This window comes from Lissotriton vulgaris, chromosome 1_1 (genome assembly GCF_964263255.1).
Source record: "Lissotriton vulgaris chromosome 1_1, aLisVul1.2, whole genome shotgun sequence".
NCBI classification, from domain to species: Eukaryota; Metazoa; Chordata; class Amphibia; order Caudata; family Salamandridae; genus Lissotriton; species Lissotriton vulgaris.
In genome coordinates, this window is record NC_141685.1 from 834,461,468 (window position 1) to 834,483,813 (window position 22,346).

At 42.1% G+C, this 22,346-nt stretch overlaps 1 protein-coding gene across 2 annotated transcripts in view; it reads left to right on the plus strand.

The window, feature by feature from the left end:
- Nucleotides 1-15,128, plus strand: part of LOC147747974 (cytochrome P450 2D15-like) — a 339,742-nt gene extending 324,614 nt beyond the window's left edge. The window contains exons 7-10 of one of the 2 annotated variants that reach the window (XR_015308498.1): nucleotides 7,639-7,826; nucleotides 12,089-12,230; nucleotides 14,132-14,443; nucleotides 14,561-15,128. Coding sequence is in view for 1 of the 2 variants with exons in the window: in XM_086957428.1 (XP_086813554.1) it covers nucleotides 7,639-7,826; nucleotides 12,089-12,230; nucleotides 14,132-14,310 (509 nt within the window). In the remaining variant the exon portion in view is untranslated. Of the gene's footprint in view, nucleotides 1-7,638; nucleotides 7,827-12,088; nucleotides 12,231-14,131 lie in introns of both variants that reach the window. The other variant, XM_086957428.1, reaches the window with a different exon arrangement.
- The last annotated feature ends 7,218 nt before the right edge of the window (nucleotides 15,129-22,346 follow it).

The following is a 22,346-nucleotide window of genomic DNA, read 5'->3' on the forward strand; positions in this document are numbered from 1 at the left end:
GGATAGTGCGGAGAGAGAGAAAAGAAGAGGAAACCACCGAGCTCACCTGGGAGTGCAAAGTGAGTTGGTCGTTGAATTTGATACCGAGCGTTTTGACAGAGGAGGAAGGGGATGGAGGGGGTCCAAGGGAGGAGGGCCAAAAAAGGGGGGACCAGGGACTGGAGAAACCACCTGTCAAAACCAGCTCTGTTTTATCTGGGTTTAGTTTCAGGTGGTTGAGATTCATCCAGTCCCGGATAAAGAGCATGGTGGATTGGAAATTAGATATAGAGTCAGAAGATTGAGAGAGAGAGAAGATGAGCTGGAGGCCATCCGCATAATTGTATACGGAGACCTCCCTTTGCTGAAGAGCGAAGATAAGGGGGGCTATGTACAGGTTGAATAGTAGTGGGGAAAGGGAAGAGCCCTGAGGGACCCCGCATAAGACCTTCCGTGGTTCGGCCGAGAAGTCGCCCAGGCGCACCGCTTGGGTGTGATCACTTAGGAAGGAGGACAGCCAGACCAAGGCCGAGCCGCCGCCGCCCGCCGCCCTGACACGGGAAAGTAAGATGGAATGGTCCACCGTGTCAAAGGCGGTGGACATGTCGAGTAGGACCAAGGCCTGGGGGATGTTTGTGTCCAATCCCTCTCTGAGGTCGTCAAGTACCGATAGCACTACTGACTCGGTGGAGTGAGCAGGGCGAAATCCGGCCTGACGGGGGGCTAAAACTCGGTTTTCTTCCACATAGGTGGTGAGTACTCTGGTCACGTGTCGCTCCAGAACTTTCCCAAGGAAGGGGAGTAAAGAAATGAGGCGATAGTTGGTGGGAGCAGAGAGGTCCGTGCCAGCCTTTTTTTAAATGGGGAGGATTATAGCGGTTTTTAGAATAGGGGTAACAATGCCCTGAGACAAGGAGCAGTTGAGAAAAGTGAGCGGGGGTAGCGGGCAGTTGGTGAAAATGTGACAGAGAATATGGGCAGGACACGGGTCAAGTGGGGACCCGGATTTCACCAGAGGAAGAAGGGAGAGAAGGGATTCTTCTGTTAGGAGAGGGAATGAGTCAAGACGAGCCTCTGAGTGGGGGGCAGGGCGGATTAAGGAAGGAAGAAGGAGGGGGGGATATTGGCTCTGATTTTTGCGATTTTATCCAGGAAGTAGGTATTCAAGGAGTCGCATAAAGATTGTGACGGGGAAGGTTTGAGGGTGGTTCTGTCAGAGTAAGCTAGTTTGTTGACAATAGAGGAAATTTCTCTGGGCTTATTCTCAGCGACTAGGATTTTGGAGGAAAAGTAGTCCGTTTTGGTAGTCAGAATGGATTTTTTGTATTGCAACAGAAGGGAGGTGTACTGGGCTTTGAGGATAGGGCAGTATTGTCATCTCCAGGCTCGTTCGGCGTGACGGACTGTTTGTGTGGGACATCACTTACCAGGCGTTGACAACTGAAGAACCTCGCACCTGCATTCTTTCTTTGCTGGGGAGACCGTCCCGTAGGTGAAGTCGCGGGCGGTCCCGAACCACTACTCCCGGCATCCCTCGCAGGTGCACTCTGGCAGCGTCACTTCTAAGCACCAGGAAGCGCTCAAAAACGCGATGAGCCTACCGCAGCGCGGGATTGTGTTTCTTCTTGGCAACCTGTTCGTGTGGGACATCACTTACAGGGCATTGACAACTGAGGACCCTCACGCCTGCATTATTTCTTTGCTGGGGAGACCGTCCCGCAGGTGAAACCATGGGCGTTCCCGAACTACTACTCCCGGCATTCCTTGCGGGCACTCCTAAGCGCCAGGAGGCACTCATAAAAAACGTGCTAAGCCTCCCGCAGCACAGGGCCACCTCCCTTTCGTTGGACATTGCATTGACTCTGGTCAGTACTTTTGTAGTGTAATTGGATTTGCGGTTTATCCTTTAAATTCAGTTGTGGTTTTTCAATCTCTTTACCAGCTAATATGAGTAAGGGCAGCCGCAAGAGGGGGGGGGCAAGGTGTTGTAGACACACTCAAAGCATTCCTGTTGAGGGCCGAATCTGTTCTCATGCATGAGATTGAGCTTACGGAAAGGAGACTCTCCTTAGAGCCCCGTCGAGCCTTCTGTGAAGCTCACCTAGTTGGCCCCTTGTTAACTTCAGCCCCTCCTTCTGAATGCACGCACCACCAGGGTACTTTGTCGCCTATAGTACCACTAGCTGATGCCCTTACTACAGTTAGTGTGCCCATCCCCACTCCCCCGCCACCAGCCAAGTTCCTTACTCGCAATCACAGTCAAAGGGTAGGGAGGGTGCCTCTACAGTTGTAGCGAAGAAAAGGAAAGCAGATGGGTTGCCACTTACCACTCATCAGGCCAATAAAGTGCCTAAGACCAGAGGAGTGGCGAGTGGTAACAAAGGCAGTTCCCAGGGAATTGCAGACACTAGCATATCTAGCTCACTAGAGACCAGTGCACAGGCCCGACCTAGTGACGTGTCATGCGATTATGAAGTTCGTATTTTAGCCAAAATTGAAGATAGACTTACAGCTCTGCTTAAACCTTTATTTTCCAAGTTGTCTGACATTGATTTAAGACTGGACAAAATTGAGCATCAGCTTTCTCTCCCAAAACCCATTTCTTCCAAAGGAGCTACTAGTGGCCCTATTGATCACAACACAATCCCAGTCACGGTAACAACCTCATCTGTTACTGCTGTTGCTGCAGGTGCTAATTTAGTTGTGCCAACCCCGTTTGTGAACCCCAGTTGTACACTTCCTAGCATCCAAAGGCTGCCCCCATGAGGGAACCAACTGGGGGCAAAAATAAAGGTAGGACGTGGGGTGGCTCGGCTAACCAAATTGACTACCTTAATCTACCCCCCGATGCTACACCCTACACTATTATATTATCTAATGTACCCCCAATACAATCTGGCAATGGGGAACATTGGGTTTTGGTGAGGAACAAGGCCCTTCACTTTTTAAACAATAAAACTGGGCTAGGTAGTCACCTATTTCAGGAATTTAAAATGATTTGCAGAGTTCCATGGATTGAGAGTTTGCCAAAACTAGTAGAGGTGATTGTGTAGTATTGAATTTTGGGTCCCCCCTTCTAGTTAAAACCATTTTTTAGATAGGGCAGGGTCGAGGCATTTGACATCAGTATTTTACCATTGGGGTTTTTCTATCGGAACCCTCCAACACTGCCCATCGGGATGGTTGACCACCGAGCTATTCTTTATGCTTCCGGAACTGATGAATTTAATGTTCCCACCCACAACAGTTACAATACACTATCCAATCTGGAAGACATAGACTGACTGGGTTGTTTGTTCGCCTGTGAAAAGATCCCATCCCCAGTGGCTGTTATGAGTGTGGGCAACCTAGCAATGTCCCCCACGCAAAGTGACCCTCCTTATTCCCATGCTTCCTCAGGGCCACCTCAGTGTAATAGGTTAGGTCCGTTTGGCCTAAAAAGCAATGTAGACTGTGGTATGCTTCCCACTATGAATCCCACTTCACAAGTTATTGGCTCTCTATTGACTAGGAGTTCCCCAAGCCCTCATATAAGAATTGGAGCTTCCAAGGTTAATTGCGTTGGCCTAAAACTCGCTTCTTGGAATATTGCAGGCTTGTAAGCAAAACTGCCTCAACTGATTGGTCTTCATTCATTGAGGATCAATATATTTTGTTCTTCCAAGAGACGTGGGCAGTGGAGTGGATCAGGTATTCCGCCCAGGTTATTTTAATTTTTATAAAAGTGCGGAACAGGGAGAACGGGGTAGGTCCAAAGGGGGCTTGATAACTTGGGTTAGGCAGGGTGTCCACTATAAGGTAGAGGAGATTTACATTTATTCTAAGGACATTCTCATTATTAGGTTTTATCAGGGTAATCTTATTGATGCCCTACTAATTAATGTTTACTCCAGGGATCTGCAGGGTGGGAAGGCCTCAAACACTATAGCTTTGCTTGTTGATTTTTTAACAAACCAAAGAGGCCAAAGCAACATAATAATAGCCGGAGATTTTAATTGTACTTTCGAACCCCTAAAGGTGGTCTAGCACAGCACTTCAATTAAAAGTATTATGTTTAGAACATGGAGTGAGAGCAGCAAATGGGCGTCCCATATCAGACAAAAAGGACTTGCCAACTTACTTTAGTGGTCAACGTACTAGTCGCATTGACTATTTTATTATTAAAAAGGAGTTTTGGACCTACCTGATAGACATGAAGGTTTACTCTCGCCTGAAAAGTGCCCACATTCCTTTGCCTCTTTCCCTGCGGGATCAGCATCCAATTTCTGGAGAGGATCTGTTACCACATGCTGATCATATAGAGATTCTTTTGACAAATGACACACAACGCCTTAAATGGTCAAATGTGATAAATAAGGCAGACCATTTGAATCAAATGAGTATACTGTTAACCAATGCCATAGCTACTCTCCAGGTTGATGATGCACATGATCTATCCACGTCTAGAGCTGCTCAGGTTCATGAGCAATTTTTTAATGATCTTAAAAGTTTTTTTATTGCCAAACCTAAAAAATTGGCTAAACCCTCCTGCCAGAAGGCTGCTGTCTGGTATAACTCTTCTTGCCACATTGCTTATAGATCATTAGTGGCTGCCATCAGGAGCAAAGACGGTGCCTTAATTAGAGAGAAAAGGTCGGCCTATAAGGTAGCACAATCCCAGGCCAAAAGGGACTGGGATGAAGCACACTGGGCGGACCTGCTTAAAGTCTGTACCGGGAGAGACATGACCGCATTCTGGCATTTGGTGAAGTGGGGGAGTGGGGATTCAAGTATAACTCCAATGAATCACGTGGCACCTGACCAGTGGGTTCACCATTACAAAGGCAAGTTTGCAAGTGGTTCACCAGTCCAAGATAATTTTGTAATGCCGTCTTCTATCCCCGCCATATATATAACTAAAAAAGAAGTGGAAAATGCCCTTCTCCTGGCCCCAATAGGTAGGGCTCCCGGACTAGACTGCATCCCCGCGGACCTGTTCCTTCAGGATCTCAATTCCGGGGCACAGTATATCCAACTTTTTCTGAATGCCATTGCCAAAGGAGCATCGTTGCCCAGTTCTTGGGCAGGAGCCGTAATTGTTCCTATTCACAAAAAAGGGGATCGCTCAATACCGGGTAACTACAGGCTCATAAGCCTGATTGACTGCATCCAAAAGGTTGCTGCTAGGGTGGTGCTATGTAGAATTCAGGCATGGATGGAGGATTGTCATATCCTCTCTGATTTGCAAGCTGGGTTTCGGCAATGCATCAGCACAGTGGACCAGGTTCTAAAGTGTATTCTCATATACTGGTGCACTGTAACCCTGGGGAAAGGTACTATCTATGCTGCCTTCGTAGACTTGAAGTCAGCATTTGACTTGGTCCCGCGACCTAAGTTGTGGCACACCCTGCTTAAGCTGGGAATGCCGCTTGAACTCTTTGCTCTAGTAGTCACGTTACATACAGACAATTTTGCCCAGGTCAGATGGGACACGGCAGGCGGCACTACTGAAAAATTCTCGGTCGAGAAGGGGTAAGACGGGGATGTGTTCTAGCACCTACCCCCTTCTCCATGTAAACAATGGGGTAGTGAATTATTTTGAAGACTTCCCCACAGATGCTCCCTTTTTAGCTGGGGTCAAGACCCTGTTACTAATGTTCGCCGGCGACACTCTTATACTTTCCAAAACAAGACAGGGACTCCAATGTGCCCTCTCAAGATTTGAAGAGTTTTGTGCAGACCACAACCTTATTGTTAATGTCGACAAAACGAAGTATATGGTCTTGCACAATTCTAAAAAAGTTATTGCCAATGTTAGTATGAAGGAAGGGTCCCTGGAGCAAATGGAGACTTTTTCCTATTTAGGGGTCTTGATCGATAGAAAACTGAGCTGGAAGCCACAATTAGATTGCCTCTCTGTTTATCATGTCCAACTATCTGGTGCCTTGCTTAAGGAACATAGATGTTCACATACTAAACCAATAGCTCCTGTGATACAGATTGATAATGCAAAAATTGGTGCCTCAATTTTATATGGGGCGGAGTTGTGGGGATATGTCAATCCGGATACCTTAGTGGTGGGCCAGAATAAATTTTAAGGTCGCTAATTGGCCTCCCCCAATCCACTCCATTACTTCCTCTTCTTTTGGATTTGGGCTGCCACTCAATAAGGGATGTGGCTCATTATAGGCTTTTAGCATATTGGAGGCAGCTTAGGGTGACTCCTGAGCTTGCACATTATGCCCAGGCCCTCCTTGAAGTGAGGGATTTAGATGTTAACAAGAAAATTGTGTGGTTCAGTTCTGTTAAAAATCTATTATGTGAGTTGGGGATGAGCTACTTGTGGACTGCCCCAGCCGGAAGTGTATTTCCAAGTTAGGAGTCCTAACTTTACTACTACTAAATTGAGAAAAATCCTAATTTTAAGACTTTTGGTATTCACAGAAGGCAGTTAGCAGTCCTAACTTTACTACTACTAAATTGAGAAAAATCCTAATTTTAAGACTTTCGGTATTCACAGAAGGCATTTAGGAGTCCTAAAGTTAGGAGTCCTACTTTACTACTACTAAATTGAGAAACATCCTAATTTTAAGACTTTCGGTATTCACAGAAGACATTTAGGAGTCTTAAAGTTAGGACTCCTAACTTCTGTGAATACCGAAATGAGTAAGTGCCTTCTGTGAATACCAAAATGAGTAAGTGTCTTCTGTGAATACCAAAATGGTAGTAAGTTTAGGATTTTGTCTTAAGTCAGTTCTGTGAATCTTTTGTCTTAAGTCAGTTCTGTGAATCGGACCCAGAATTCTCCCATAAAATAAATTGCCATTAACACAAAAGATACAAGAAATATCCCTACATTGTGCACACGTTCTAAATGTCCCTAAAACCTACACACATAATAAATGTCATTAAAAAGTACCAACATAGTAAAGGTCACTAGTGCCTGCCCATATAATAAATCTTTCATTCCTCTTGCCACATCCCTTTCACACATTATGAAATGCGTCTGAACGACCTAGTGATACACCTTTAAATGCGGATTTTGGTTGACCTTCTCTCTTGCAGCACCCTATTCTGTCACATCATGTCAGCCAGCTAGAAGAAAAGATGAATATGGCCTCTGAATATCATACAAGGCCGCAGACTAAAAGAAGTACTTGGGTCAGGTGGTGCTGTCCTGCTTTGTTGAAATTTACTGGCCCTTCCTCTGCCATGTAAAAGTCTACCTTTTTCTAAATTTATGGAGCCATTTCAGACAGTTTCTGAATCTTCCAATTTAGATGTAAACAAATATGGATATTATAAAAGAGAGAATTTGTATGTTACATTTTTCAAGGTAGGTTTGACTTCAGCTTATGATGATAACATTTGTACTTTGAATGAATGATGCATTGAGTGCACTCTCAGGACAGCCTGGAGAGAACTATCACATGAAGAACAGTCCCCGGTACAGACAGTCTATCCAGAGATAGTTGGTGAAGCAGAGATTCATCTTTGAATCAGTCCAGGATAATCATAAGAATAATGACCATATTGCTCATGGTGGCTTCACAAAAGTAAGTGGTTATACATCTGTTTGTATCAGCAAACACATATTTCACCTGATAATGTATAGATGAAATCTATTGAGTACAGATGAGATTCATACATCCTGGCTAAAGTGTTCTTTATTGTGTGCAGGTCAAGTCCACCAGGAAATTGATCAAGTGATTGGACGAAATAGGCGTCCTGTCCTGGACGATCAAGCCAGTATGCCTTTCACCAATGCCGTGATCCATGAAACCCAACGCTATGGAGATATCCTTCCAGTATCTTTGCCACATATGACATACAGAGATACCTGGATCCAAGACTTTTTTATCCCTAAGGTACTAGTCCATTACTTACTTTGTAAAGTTGTTTGATCCCTAAAGTTCACATTTGTTTTAAATTAATCTATGACATTTCAAAGAATACTTTTACAGAGCCAATCCTTTACGCAGACACCGGCTAAGAGAAGTGTTGTTCCAGATGATAGGAAAACCACTGCAGAAAAGGGTTTTGCTGGATACAATTAATTTACATGTAAACCACTAAAGGTAAGTTCTTTACAAAGGACAGACAGCTTTAGTGCTTATTGTTGGCCCGCAGAGGAAATATCTCTGGCAGTCTGGCGGTCTATGTTCCACTGGATTGTACAGTTGAGGCCACATTACCAGCTGCTTGGGTGAGCAGGTCTTTGTTGGATTGTGATGTGGTCCCTTACTGTGACCACCTTCATCTGGGCCCTGTACACCAGTGCCATGAACCACCATCATGCTTAACTTCATACCTCACAAATTGGTCCTCATTCAAGCCTTGACTATATGTGTTTTGCCTTTTTTAAGTTGTTGCTCCCTCCCAGACCATATGCCAGTTCAATGTAGCTTCTGGAATAGTATATGAAAATTGGTGTGCCTTTTGGGGACCCACATTTAAAATATCTCTAATGCCCTAAGATCGTTTCCCTTTACTTCAGGAACATTTTGTGGCCTTCCCATGCAATAATGCCATGTTTTAGCTGAGGGTTTTGTGCGGCTGTGACTTTTCAAAAATGAAAACAGAAGAGAAGTCAGGAAAAATAGAACTGTGTTGACAGAGGCCAAAGAAAAAAAAAAGGATGCCCGGTCGCCTGGAACCGTGGCATGCAGCTGACAAACTCGCCTTAACGAACCGTGGGCGCAACATGTAATCTCAGGTTGGTGGTGAGGGGGGCAGTGTGCGAGTATCACTGTCTTTATTTTGTCTGAAACTCTTATGCTGACTTAAAATTCAATTAAACCATTTCCAAAAATAAACGGGAACAGATCTGCCGCCCTAATTCAGGCTGCTGGTCCTCTTGCCTTATTGATAGTATCACCTTTGACAGGAAGCAGACCTGATAGCCGAGTTGACGGTGACTCTGCAATCTGGTCTTGAATGCCTTCTTGCCCCCACTCCCACCTGGATGGGGAGACAAAGAGGACTACGAATTGAACATCCATGATTTTTGTCAGATTCTCTCATTACCAAACCGTGTTGTTATTATTAAAAAGTTTGTGCAACTTCGTTCAGTTCATGATAATGTAAGCCTAAAAGGTGAAATTGCAGAGATTTCAATGAAGGTTGGTGTTAGCACCAGCACTGGAGAACCTATATTCTAATTAAATTTACGAACCTATGAGAGTTACCTACATACGAATCCCGGAGATGTCTGTTTTCCAGAACCAGTGCTTTTGTATCTGAACCTTTCTTTCCCTAGTTCAGAAACACCTAGTGCATTTAAAAAAAGAACACCATGCGATCACAAAAGGCTCCTCATAAATATCATTATCCAGGGGCGGTATCTGCCGGTGTGCTAAATACCAATGAGTCCTAGTTTTCTCTTCTCACCAAAAGCCAAATGGTTCACTATCTAGAGGGTAGTTTTCGCATGCTGAATATCAGCAGGTTCGCAATGCTGAAATCTACCTAATGAAAAATGTAGAGGTTGCAATAAATTCTCCTACTTTTGATATGTCCAGTAACAATAGTTACCACACAATTCGGAAGTGACTGACCAGTCGTAAACAGGGCTAATTTAATGTAAAGGAAGCAAGCAGGAACACATCATTTCAAAATCCAATACAATGCAGTTAATGCCAACTGAGCATAAAGGTTAGAAAAGATTAGTCACACCAATGGATCCAATGTTAAACATTAAAAATACAGATTTTTAAAAAACGATTGAAAAAGCTCAAACCCTCCCCTTAGCCACGACTTAGAAGCTGATAGGTGGTGGCTGCAAAGATTCCATACTAAATTGATTTGATCTCAGTAGATTAGAGCTGAAAACCTATTCCACCGCTCTCAGTTTTTACCAAGGCTAAAAAGTGAAATGTTGGTTGGCCCACCTTCCTCATGAAGAGCAGCACTGAATTAGGAAATTGAGAGCAAATTTGCTGGGCATGGAAAGGACAAGTGCATCTAGCTACAGCTAGAGGTGAGAGAATACATCTTAACAGGCATGACAACATGAACAGATTGACGGCTGAGTAGACTTAATGCAACACAACGGACAAGGGGTTAAAACGGGAAGTGACATGGAGAGGCCTTCCTCTGGGATACAAGAGATAGAGAAAGGGGTAGTTGGTGAACACTGCAAAACACTCCAGTTTCCTGTATGAAACCAGAACAATGGAACTGATGACCAGTTCCAGTAAGCAGCAAATGAAGACAATACCAACAATAGAGACTAACAAACCCAAACTCAGTAGGATGTCACAAGGTCAAGAGAAAGTGCTGAAGTACACAACAAGCTCTAAGGAATCATTTCACACTTCTACTTTTAACAGCCCTGAAAGTAAAAAGGTGTGAGAAGATGCACACCCATGGATGTATGACGTTACAACGCATACTTTTACAACGCATACCTTTACAATGCATTTTTTACAATGCAACATCCATTACAACGCATGCCATTACAACGCATGCCATTACAACGAATATTTAAAAACTACCTTTACAACGCATTCCATTACATCGCATACTACCTTTACAACGCATACCATTACAACGCATAACATTACATTGCATGTAAGGTAAGTATTGGATAGTATAGGGGTAAAAATTACTATTCTAACTCCAGGGGGGTGCAACAGTAGGGTAAGTGTTGGATAGTGTAGGGGTAAAAATGACTATTCTAACTCCAGGGGGTGCAATAGTAGGGTAAGTGTTGGATAGTGTAGGGGTAAAAATGAATATTCTAACTCCAGGGGGTGCAACAGTAGAGTAAGTGTTAGATAGTGTAGGGGTAAAAATTACTATTCTAACTCCAGGGGGTGCAATAGTAGGGTAAGTGTTGGATAGTGTAGGGGTAAAAATGAATATTCTAACTCCAGGGGGTGCAACAGTAGAGTAAGTGTTAGATAGTGTAAGGGTACTATGTGTTGTAATACTATGCGTTGTAATGGTATGCGTTGTAATGACTGAGTTGCAATGACATGTGTTGTAGTGGTATGCTTTGTAGTGTCATGCTTTGTAATGGTTGCGTTGTAATGGCATGCGTTGTAATGGATGTTGCGTTGCAAAAGTTACGTTGCAATGGTAGTGCGTTGTAAAAGTTGCGTTGTAAAGGTTGTTTCCCACACCCAGGATCAACGAATTTGAATCATTCTGAAGTTTATGGAAGTGATGTAAAGGGGATGGTTGTCACTAACCTTTAACCCAATGAATGGGTTACCGTAATCCTTATCCTGACAAAGCTTTGCATCTGGATTATTTGGTTGCTACCTATTTACTTTATTCCACACTATTGGGCAAATATATAACCGTTTTTTGCGGAGACACACGGGAATTCGGCCCGTTTGCGAATGCAAAATTGGTCTGCCCGTGCACAAATCATATTTTGCGAGTCCCTAACCTATTAGCGACTCACAAAATATGGTTTGCGATTCGGTATTAAGAAGGTGCGTGCCAAGGGTGACTCTTCCTAATTGCGAGTCTAACACCAAGGTATGATTGTTTTGTGACCGCATTTGTGGTCGCCAAAACAATCACAGTTTACCACCTACTTCAAGTAGGTAGTAAACCACTCGCAAACAGGAAGGGGACCCCTGGGGACCTCTTTTTTTTGAAAATGGGTGCGAAAATACCACTGCCTGCCTTTAATGCATCCCGTTTTCGTTTAAGGAAAACGGGCTGCATTTAGAAAAAGAAATTGCTTTATTGAAAAAGCAGTCACAGACATGGTTGTCTGCTGACCCCAGCAGGCCATTATCCCTGTGTTTGCTAAAAGCAAATTGCGCTTGCCTCATGAATATGATGAGGCATGCAATTTGCGACCCTATTGGGAATCGCAAACAGTGTCTGAGACACTGTTGTACTTTCAGTTTAGCAAGTTGCAAATTGCGAGTCACGATTCTGCACAATTTGCAATTCGCTAAACTGAATGGTCGTACATCTGGCCCTAAATAAATCTTATACCAATCTTTTCCAGCTCATTTTAGAGTGATCTACTCATCACCGCCAGGCCATGTATGTTGGATTTGCATCTTGTAGAACATTGGAAGGCAGGAGTCCCTTTAATTGGAGAGTACCTTTTACAATGAACTAAACCGAAACATTTCTCTCCTGGTCTTGTTTTTTTCTTTAGGGTACAACTGTAATCACCAACCTGTCCTCTGTGCTGAAGGATGAGACGGTTTGGGAAAAGCCTCACCAGTTCTACCCTCAACACTTCCTTGATAAAGATGGGAACTTTATGAAGCGAGAGGCATTCATGGCTTTCTCGGCAGGTGAATATATTTGTCTGTCTAAGGGGCATGTGACGTTTGCCATGCAATTTCTATTACTAGGGGCATTACACTGTAGGTCAGTAAAACACAGGTAAGTATACCACGCAGGTAATTTTTGGCCTATTCATAACGCAGCACTTTACTAGGGAGGCAAGTAATTTTTTTTAAAAGACATTGTTAACATCATTTAAAATATGGTATTTAAGGCTCACCTTTTTTAGGGTTTAGAGGTGGGGAAATGCAAAGGGAAGTGAGGTTTTTAGGGTTCAGGGGTACCTAGAGGTAAGGAAACATAAGCGCTCTTAAGGGGTCAGGAGTATTTACAGCAAAGGGGATGTAGGGTTTTTTTAGGTACATGGGTGGGTATAGATTAAGGGACATAAGCGTTATTTAGGGTTCAGGGGACAAGTAGAGGTAAAATGCGGTAGGGTTTTTAGGGTTCAGAGGTGGATAGAGGTAGAAGGAGGTAAGGGCTTTTTAGGTTTCAGCAGGGAATGGCAGTGAAGGGAGGTTAGGGTTTTTTAGGGTTTAGATATGGGTAGAAGTAAATGGGGAATGGGTTTTTAAGGGTTATGGGGCCATGAAGAGGTTAAGGGCGGTAAGGAGGTTTTAAGATTCAGGGCTAGGTAGAGATAGAGGTACGTAAGTATTTTTTCTAGATATATATATATATATATATATATATGCAGTCCCCCTTGAGCCAAAATCGGCTTGTAGAGGAGGGGCCACACACCTCCATCCCCCAAATAACAATATTTATTGACCCCAGGCACTGACTCATCCTAGGGTTCATATTTATTTTAATGAACATGCCTTTTTTTGTTTGCCATGATTCAGTAGGAGTACCCCAACATAGCAACAAACAAAATTGCATTTTGGCACCTCTCTTTAAAAGGGCTGGGGGGAGCAGGGTATACCTACTCTGCCCCCATAAATCTTTCTTTTTTACTCATTTTCAGACAAAGGGTAACTCCACGAAGTCCTGCAATGGCAGCCGCAATATTTCTCAGCCCCCATTTGATGGATCACTCTGAAACTTTCCAAAAAAGAGCTGAGGTGAAAGAACTTTTTCGGGAAAGTTTTGTGAAGATCCATCAAATGAGCCAAAGTTATAAGCACACCAAACAAGGTTTTTCCCATAGAAACTTAGTCCTAGCTATAACTACCCACTGGCGCCTGGCACTGGGTAATTCTTAATATTAAATATATATTTATGTACAAAAACATACCCATATATATGTGTGTGTGTGTGTATATATACATTATAGGGATGTTATAGTTAGGTGAAAATGTCAGTCAAAGCATAACTATAACTTTTGCCCCTTCCATGCATAGGGCCTGATTACGAGTTTGGCGGTGCGTTACCGGGTCTGCTCTGCTGCCGCACTGCCAAACCTGCTTGTCATATACCACGTTCTAAAACAACAAGTAAATGCCAAAACGTGAAAATTCATGGTAAAGGCAACTCTGTATAAGGACTGTGCTTGATAGAGGAGGGAATACAAGTGTGTGTGCGCATGTGTGTGTGTGAGAGACAGTTACAATCATGGCACACATCACTTTCATGGGACTCGTAGAGCCATGCTCTCTGAAAACAATTAGTGAAATTACTATTTCTGCACATTAGTTTGGGTGGACATGGTTTTCCAGAATGCTGTTTGCCACCATATTGCATATGATCGCGATAAAGATGAGAGAACTAGACGTGCATAGAATTGGGTTATCACCAGTGTGGGTGGAAGTTGCCAATTGAACACTGAAGTCCCTTGCAAATCTATCTGAAGAATGCTCCTCAGTGAAATCTAGATCCTACAGCTTGAATGCTCTTGCATGTTTTTCTCCCACAATAACACTCTACCACTTTGTCATTGATTAGGCTTCCTATCTCATTTTCTCTGCAGGTCGTCGTGTTTGTTTGGGGGAACAACTTGCCAAGATGGAGCTATTTCTCTTTTTTACCACCCTCTTGCAGTGCTTCACATTTACCAGTCCTGAGGGACAGCCTGGGCCGAAAGAGAATGCTGTCTTTGCTATCACACGAAGCCCTAATTTCTACAAGATCTGTGCCAGAGTGAGATAACCATCCACCTCCAATGGACTCTCCAACATTATTCAGCTGTTGTCCACTCTCTTTGTACAAGAAGAACCAGCTTTGTATATCTTTAATGGGGAATATTCCTATATAGATCTTAGTCTATTGGCTTTCCATTGAAGCGCCTGCACAATTCAGACATGCCTACATTACCCACAGAGCACTGCTCTCCTCTTCTGTATATCTTTAATGGGGAAGAATCCTATATAGATCTTAGTCCAATGGCTTCCCATTGAAGCACCAGCACAGTTTAGACATGCCTGCATTACCCACAGAGCGCTGCACTCCTCTTCACCCTTCTATCTAAGCGAGAAACTGAAAATCTCTAGAGCAAATATGGGTTCCCCAAAATGCCCAATCCCTGCTCCTGGAACCCACCAACTTCAGTCGAGAACAGTACATAAGCCAATCATTTCCTAGTAGTGCTACAAGAATCTAGAACTCCTCACCTCCCCCTTTCACCTAAAAACCTGCATTGTCACCTTCAAAAAGGACCTCAATGTCCTTGTATTTGACAGACACCTTGGTTAATCACTCTCAACCAGACTTAGGTACTCTCTCCACCAGGATTCAAACTTCCCTCATAATGTGACACCACCATCTTAATCATTGCTTCAACTGTGTTCCACCATTGACCAATCTGCTGCATCTGTCCTGGTTGCAGCTACCGATATTAAGGTCTGAATTTTAATTATTGTAACTGAAACTTGCTTTACCCTGTATTCTGCTACTTTGTAAAGCACACTAATGTTTTTGGGCAATGTCTGCGCTAAACAAAATTTCCAAAATAAAATTTTAAAAAATGAGTCCTATGCCTGTTGCACACCCCACCCATCATATGTGTTCCTCTCTATGTGACCCTCTCTTAGATAAGTATTCTGTAGTTGCTTCTCCATACGATTGAGAAAGATGGGCTCCAAAAGTCATCAGCTGCAGTTGTAAATTTGGACTTCATCCTGCAGGAAATCCATGACACTCTGGTTATCAGCTACATTGATAACATTTCTCCATGTTCAGCATCTCCACCTTCACCACAAAAGGTATAGTAAGAGAGGCGGGCAGTTACTATAGACTGAGGGCCTGATTTATAATTTGGTGGCATGTACGCTCCACAGCGGCTGCAGTTATACCTACCGCCAAGATAATGAACTGACAGCCAAATTTAAAAGCGGGTGGACCTTTGATTTAATCACGGCAGAGACTACTCCTTCTGCGCTGTGACTAAACCACTCCGATGGCCCTGCGAAGTAAGGAATTTTGTAGGCAGGCCTGTAATTATGCACACCTAATGTAGATGGGTAGAATTAGAGGCCAGTTTTCACTGCCTATCACTACCAGGATAACCCTGGCTGTAAAGGGCAGTGAAACCTGCTAAATGCTCCCATCTTCATGGGAAAAAAACTCTCATGGTGAGGGGGAAATATTCTTTCTTATTTCCCCCCCAAAAATGCTGTTACTGGAATATTCTTTTTGATAATAAAAAAAGAAAACACCTCTGTGCCGGGCTTAGTTTTCTTGACAGAGCCCTGTACTAAACTGACTAAGGCATTGACAGGAACAGCCTTGATGGTGGTTCCTGCCAATGCTTTATAAATGACCGCCAGCTTGGCGGATATTTAAACTTGTCAGGCACCAACTCCGTCATGGCGATGGAGTAATTTACTCCATCTCCCTGATGGAGAAACGGGCCTCCTTCCATTAAATAAATTAGGCGCTAAATATTTTGAATAAAATAGTCCAACATGCTGCCCCACTTTGATACTCTGAGGCCAAATGTTTTACACTGTACATTATGTCTTCCAGAAGGTATCCTAAATAGTGTCCACTAAAAGCTTTTTATCTCGCTCTTTCACACCGTTTCTAGTGACCCAGCGCAAATCCAAATATATATTGATCAGGGGTAAATATTCAACAACATCACATCACTTTGGCCCATACACATTCACCCAAATCCCTGATGCACTGGGGTCAAGTTTGTAAGTTTTTCTTCACTCTACTCTAGTGTACTCAAACACTAGATTTTATTCATCCTGTACTTTAGTGTATTTAAACATATGTAAATCGACTTTTCATCTACTTGGTTGATGGACCAATTAGTTTAAGAGTTGATAGCAATGGCTATTCAAAAGACATTTAAATCATAAAACTGGCAAAAATAACCACAAACTCCTTGTGAGGTTAAACATTTTATCTAGTAATAATAAATGCTTATAGCGATAATATCCATATGTTCAAAAACTGGAAACCTCATGAGAGAGAAACTCCAATTTATAACAGAGTAAAAACTGAATCTTTCATCAACATTTACGTTGCAATAGAGTGGATAGATGAAGAGACATTAGATGCAAACAAATATATCGAACAAATCCATACATTTTGGAGGGGTTAGATAAAGAGACAGAAGTTTCAGAGACAAAAATAAATCTGCAAAATATATTCTGCAATGCTAAGCTAAGTTAAAAACAAACCCAAGAGATCTGTAAAGGGAAACCACCACCCAGGCCTAGGTAGCAGGGGAGAAGCCCTGAATTCAAAAGTCAGAGATCAAAGACTCAAGACCAAAATAGGGACAGGACAGGACCAGCTAGGCCTCACAGCAAACCGACGATAAGCAATGCACCCTCTCCCGGACACCTACAGCCTAAGCGACCTGCTCCTACTTCTGTAACCACACCACTAAAGCCCCTATTCTTATACCCTAAAATTACATGTCCTTCCCACAAGCTGCTAAATACATTTTTACAGCTAAGGTATTGGTTGTGTTTTAGCGGTGGGATGTCGCCCCACTAGGAAATCAACTACCTTTGACTACACCATTGTTTAAAACATTTTTTATACAGTCATCAATGCTTGCTCTCTCTCATGAGTACACATATAACAATTTATTGTACGTTTTGTTAAATTCAACGTCTACAAGTTCCATTCCCATGAAGACACTGGCTTTGGCTGCTATAGAAGAGTTCCGTCCTTCACCAGGTCAAGCTTTTTCAGCAGCGCACAGCAGTTCGATCACGTGATCATAGTCCATGCTTGCTCCTAATTCCACCCTCTCTAGCTTTAGGCTAACTTTATAATATGCAGGACTTGTCCATTACTAAAAGAACGGAAAACGAACATTTGTTAATTATAAGACAATGCAATTTTCACTGTTTACCCCCTATTTTAGCTCTACTCCTCATTAATAGTTAGTCTAGCATAGCACAAGCATACACACTGCATTAGTTTGTAGTTTTTTGCAACACACACTATGCTTTTTACCGATTTCACATGCAGCCTTGCCAAGCAAACCGTCTTAATTCATTTTAAACACAAAATTATTACATTTCCGTTTATTTATGTATTATTCAGGGGTATTTCATGCATATCGCAAAGCAAGCTTCCCACGTGTAGTCTAAATGTGCACATTAGTTTGTTCTGACACTACTTACTGTTAGTACGTATTATAGGGGTGTTTGACCTAGCAGGTTTCTTTGGAGAAAATCCTGCTCCATCACTAGTAATGTGCTGTCATACTGCCCAGACTGCATTATTGTTAATATAGTTTACATCAGCTCTAAAAAGTAAGAAATCAGAGACTCCAGGGATTCATAGCCAGTGCCAGGCCTCCCTTTTGAGTATCAGTTTTTTCTGCAAATGCCTTATTGAAGTGGCTAAACTGTGTTTACATTTAAGGAAGACCAACCTCGTTAGGCCAGTGATGCAATAACTGCAGTGGATCCTAGCTGAGCAAAACAAGGACATTCAAGGTGCTTTTTCAATTCCTTCCGATAAGGTAATACTTCCTGTCTGAAAAAATTACTCTCGTTTCTAGCTAAGAGGCTTTGGTAATGCAGCCCTTGACTGTTTACAATTCTTAATCATCTGCAAGAGTGAAACATCGGCAATAAATGTAGTTGTCCAAGGTGACTTTTGAACAGTTCTGAATTTGTGCTTTTTTCTAGATTTTGTTGTGATGAAATATTTCTCCAGGGTATGTAACACTTACAACGCAACTTTTACGTCGTAATGCTGTTACAACGCAGCTATTACAACGCAGGATCCATTACATCGGATGCCATTACAACGCATGGCATTACATAGCAGATGGTATTACAACGCATACCATTACATCGTAAGTATTGGTAAGTATATAATTTTTTTTAATTTTATTTAATATTATATAATTGATTTAATTATTATTAATTATAAATAAAAATATTTATTTATGTTTTTAAATATTATAAATTAAATATATTAATTTAAGTAATTTTTTAAATAAGTATGAGTATAGGAGTATATGTTTTGGGGTACTGAGGTATATGTTTTGGGGTGTTTGGGTATTTTTAGGTTTTAGGGCAGGGTTTGGGTTTTGGGGTACAGGGGTGTTTTTAGGTTTTAGGGCAGGGTTTGGGTTTTGGGGTACAGGGGTGTTTTTAGGTTTTAGGGCAGGGTTTGCGTTTTGGGGTACAGGGGTGTTTTTAGGTTTTAGGGCAGGGTTTGGGTTTTGGGGTACAGGGGTGTTTTTAGGTTTTAGAGCAGGGTTTGGGTTTTGGGGTACAGGGGTGTTTTTAGGTTTTAGGGCAGGGTTTGGGTTTTGGGGTACAGGGGTGTTTTTAGGTTTTAGGGCAGGGTTTGGGTTTTGGGGTACAGGGGTGTTTTTAGGTTTTAGGGCAGGGTTTGGGTTTTGGGGTACAGGGGTGTTTTTAGGTTTTAGGGCAGGGTTTGGGTTTTGGGGTACAGGGGTGTTTTTAGGATTTAGGGCAGGGTTTGGGTTTTGGGGTACAGGGGTGTTTTTAGGTTTTAGGGCAAGGTTTGGGTTTTGGGGTACAGGGGTGTTTTTAGGTTTTAGGGCAGGGTTTGGGTTTTGGGGTACAGGGGTGTTTTTAGGTTTTAGGGCAGGGTTTGGGTTTTGGGGTGCAGGGGTGTTTTTAGGTTTTAGGGTAGGGTTTGGGTTTTGGGGTACAGGGGTGTTTTTAGGTTTTAGGGCAGGGTTTGGGTTTTGGGGTACAGGGGTATTGTAGGGTTCAGGGGTAGTTTTGTGTTTTGGGATAATTAAATTATATTTACCATTTTTAAATTAATTAAAATATATTTAATAAATTAAATTAATTTTATTACATTAATTACATTTTTAAATTAAATTAATTAAATTAAATAAATTATTTCAATTAATTTAATTTCAAGTTTAAAAAATATGTACATTAAATTAATTTCATTATTTTAATTAAATTAAATTATTTCCTTTTTTTATTAAAATTACATTTATTAAATAGATATTATTTTATTAAAATAAATTAATGGCTATTTTAAAATGTATTTTAATTAAATTAATTAAATTAAATTAATTAAATTAACTTAATAACATTTTTTTAAAAAAGGTATACTTACCTATACTTACGATGTAATGCCATGCGTTGTAATAGCATCTGCTATGTAATGCCATGCGTTGTAATGGCATCCGATGTAATGGATCCTGCGTTGTAAAAATTCCGTTGTAACGGAATGCGATGTAAAAATCCGCGTTGTACTGACACCAATCCTTTCTCCAGGCATTTCAGGTACAAGCGGGCAGTAACACCCCATTTACCTAGAAGATTTATCTTCAGTCTGCCCAGCACATCATTCCACTTTTCATTTGGAGGTCATGGGAATACAGTGTTGCTGATTTTAGCCCTGACACTAAAATGTTATCCAGCCCTTCCAACGCCATTTCTGCTTTCATATTGCACAGAAAACAGTGAAAATGTATCTGACTGGCTCGGCAAATCCACCAGTATGTGAAAATATACCATGATGGTGGGTTCAAAGTGAATATAGATTTCGAGGGCCCTCGGGATTGGGTGCTGGTGGTGGGAAAAGAAGTCATATGACAGGATGGAATCAGGAAAGGAGGACTGCAACAAAGGTTCTCACTTTACAAGGACCGGTGGGACATATGCATATGCAAAAACAAGGAGATGATGGATGGAGCGCTAAAACTTTTCACACACTCACCCCCAGTCACAGATCTGGGATTAATCCATCATCGTTCTTTAGCTCACTTCGCCACCCCAGTTCAGACACAGCTATATGCAAATCAGTATTGACCCTGAGCCTAATGGGAACAGTCCAGCCCGAACTGCCAAGATACGGCTACCCTGGACCGGAAACAAGCATCCTGGGACTGGTTTGGGCTAACAGCCCTCATCAGCCAGGCTAGCTTGAATCCAGTGGCAAATCTAGTGGAAAAGTGAGCAAGGGACCCACCTCTGAGCATACACATATGCATATGACCCGCATGTCATGGGAGTGGTAAGTGAGGGAAAGTCTGGACTGTCAGAATCTACAACTTTCTTTTTCTCCTAGTGTGGCTCCTGTCCTGATCGTGGGAGCTGGTTAAGAATAAAAAGCTCCAAAGCATGTCAGGGTATAAGAGATGAAGGTTCTGCCTTCACTACACAGGCAGTTTCACATCTTGTCTGCTACTCTGTAAATAGCCCCATTAATATGTTCATCATGTTTATGAACCTAATGGCAGATATTCAGTCCAGTGCCATATCTCTTTGAGACAAATACAGGTCTTCAAATACTAGTACACCTATAGACTCCAGTGACCATTTCACCTTATAGATTTAGCTGATGTCCAGCTGCAGAAAGGATGGAATCATGTATTCTTCCCACCTGATAAAAGTATGAGGCTAGGCCATGCATTCACCGTAAGCCTAGCTGATCTATTTGTATTTAACATGAATGATTCGAATTCTGTCTTTTTCAAGACTCCAGAATAAAAAGGGGAACCAAAGCCAGTGGTGTTTGCATGCAGTGCTTTACTAGTTTGAACTCAGGGACTTGCGTTAAAATCTGGATGCTATAATCCAAAAAGTACTAATGGGTATTAAGAAATATCTGTAGAGCCTGTGATTATGGCAGTTGTTTCATGTGGTTCAAACATTTGAGCACCTGGTCATCTGTTTTTGTGTGTGCTATATATGGTCAGAAATCACAAATCCAAAGGGTAACAGAATATTACTAAGTTCTAATGATATTTTGCTTCTATCTTTGGAAATGCTAGTTTTCGGGACTTCTGAATAATAATGCTATAGGCCGATGTGTAGGAAAAAAACAGGTGATGAGGGGCTTGCTTGAATTAATCTCAGCCACAGATAGGTACACTGGACAGCATTCCAACAAAAATTTTTGTTTGTCTGCCATGTTACCTTAGACTGGATCCAGCCATATGCAAATCATGCTTGGATGTGCTCCACTAGGAACAGTCAAGCCCTAAATGCCAGACCTGGTTTCCTCTGAATGGGAACAAAAGCAACCCCAGCCTGATTCGGCCTCATCAGTAGGGTGCAGCTTGAGGTCTGTGGCACGGGGAGCATGCAATTTACATCTGATCACATCCATCACTCTTGGGTCATCGCACAACAAACAAAAGAGCGAAGGGTAGAATCTATGCAGACATTTCTACTAGCACAGTTTAAACCTGGTACAACCTAAAATGTTAGCACGCCAATACGTTGTTTTGTTTGTCAGTAGTGAACAGTTTGTCTTGTGGCCCATTATTGTATTGGAATAATCATTGTGCTTACCCCCTATCAGAGACAATTTTTAAGTTGTACACAGTAAATTATATCAAAATTGAATTAACTATCTGAGACATATTTGCCAATATGCCTCTCCATCAATAACTTATCTTAGAAGTAGAGCATTTACAGTGGTCAAGTTTTTTTCTTTAATGAGGTCATCAATATGGCACAGATGCAGGGACAGATTCAATGATGTGCAATGATGTTAAACTCTGGATGTGTGTCAAATCATACCCTAATGGGAGAAACCAACATTCCTTACCATAGATATTCTGAGATTCTGATTCCAATGCAGCACCCACAACAGTTTAATTTAAAAACCCTATAAAAGGAATTTTCCACCATTGATCTTCTAAGCCAGATCCATGCCAGGTTTCCAGTAATAACTCAAATTATGCAAATAATTCCAATGAAATGTATTGTTTGTAAATTGATCCTGCATGAAAATCAGGAAATTTGTCATGGCTCTGTAAT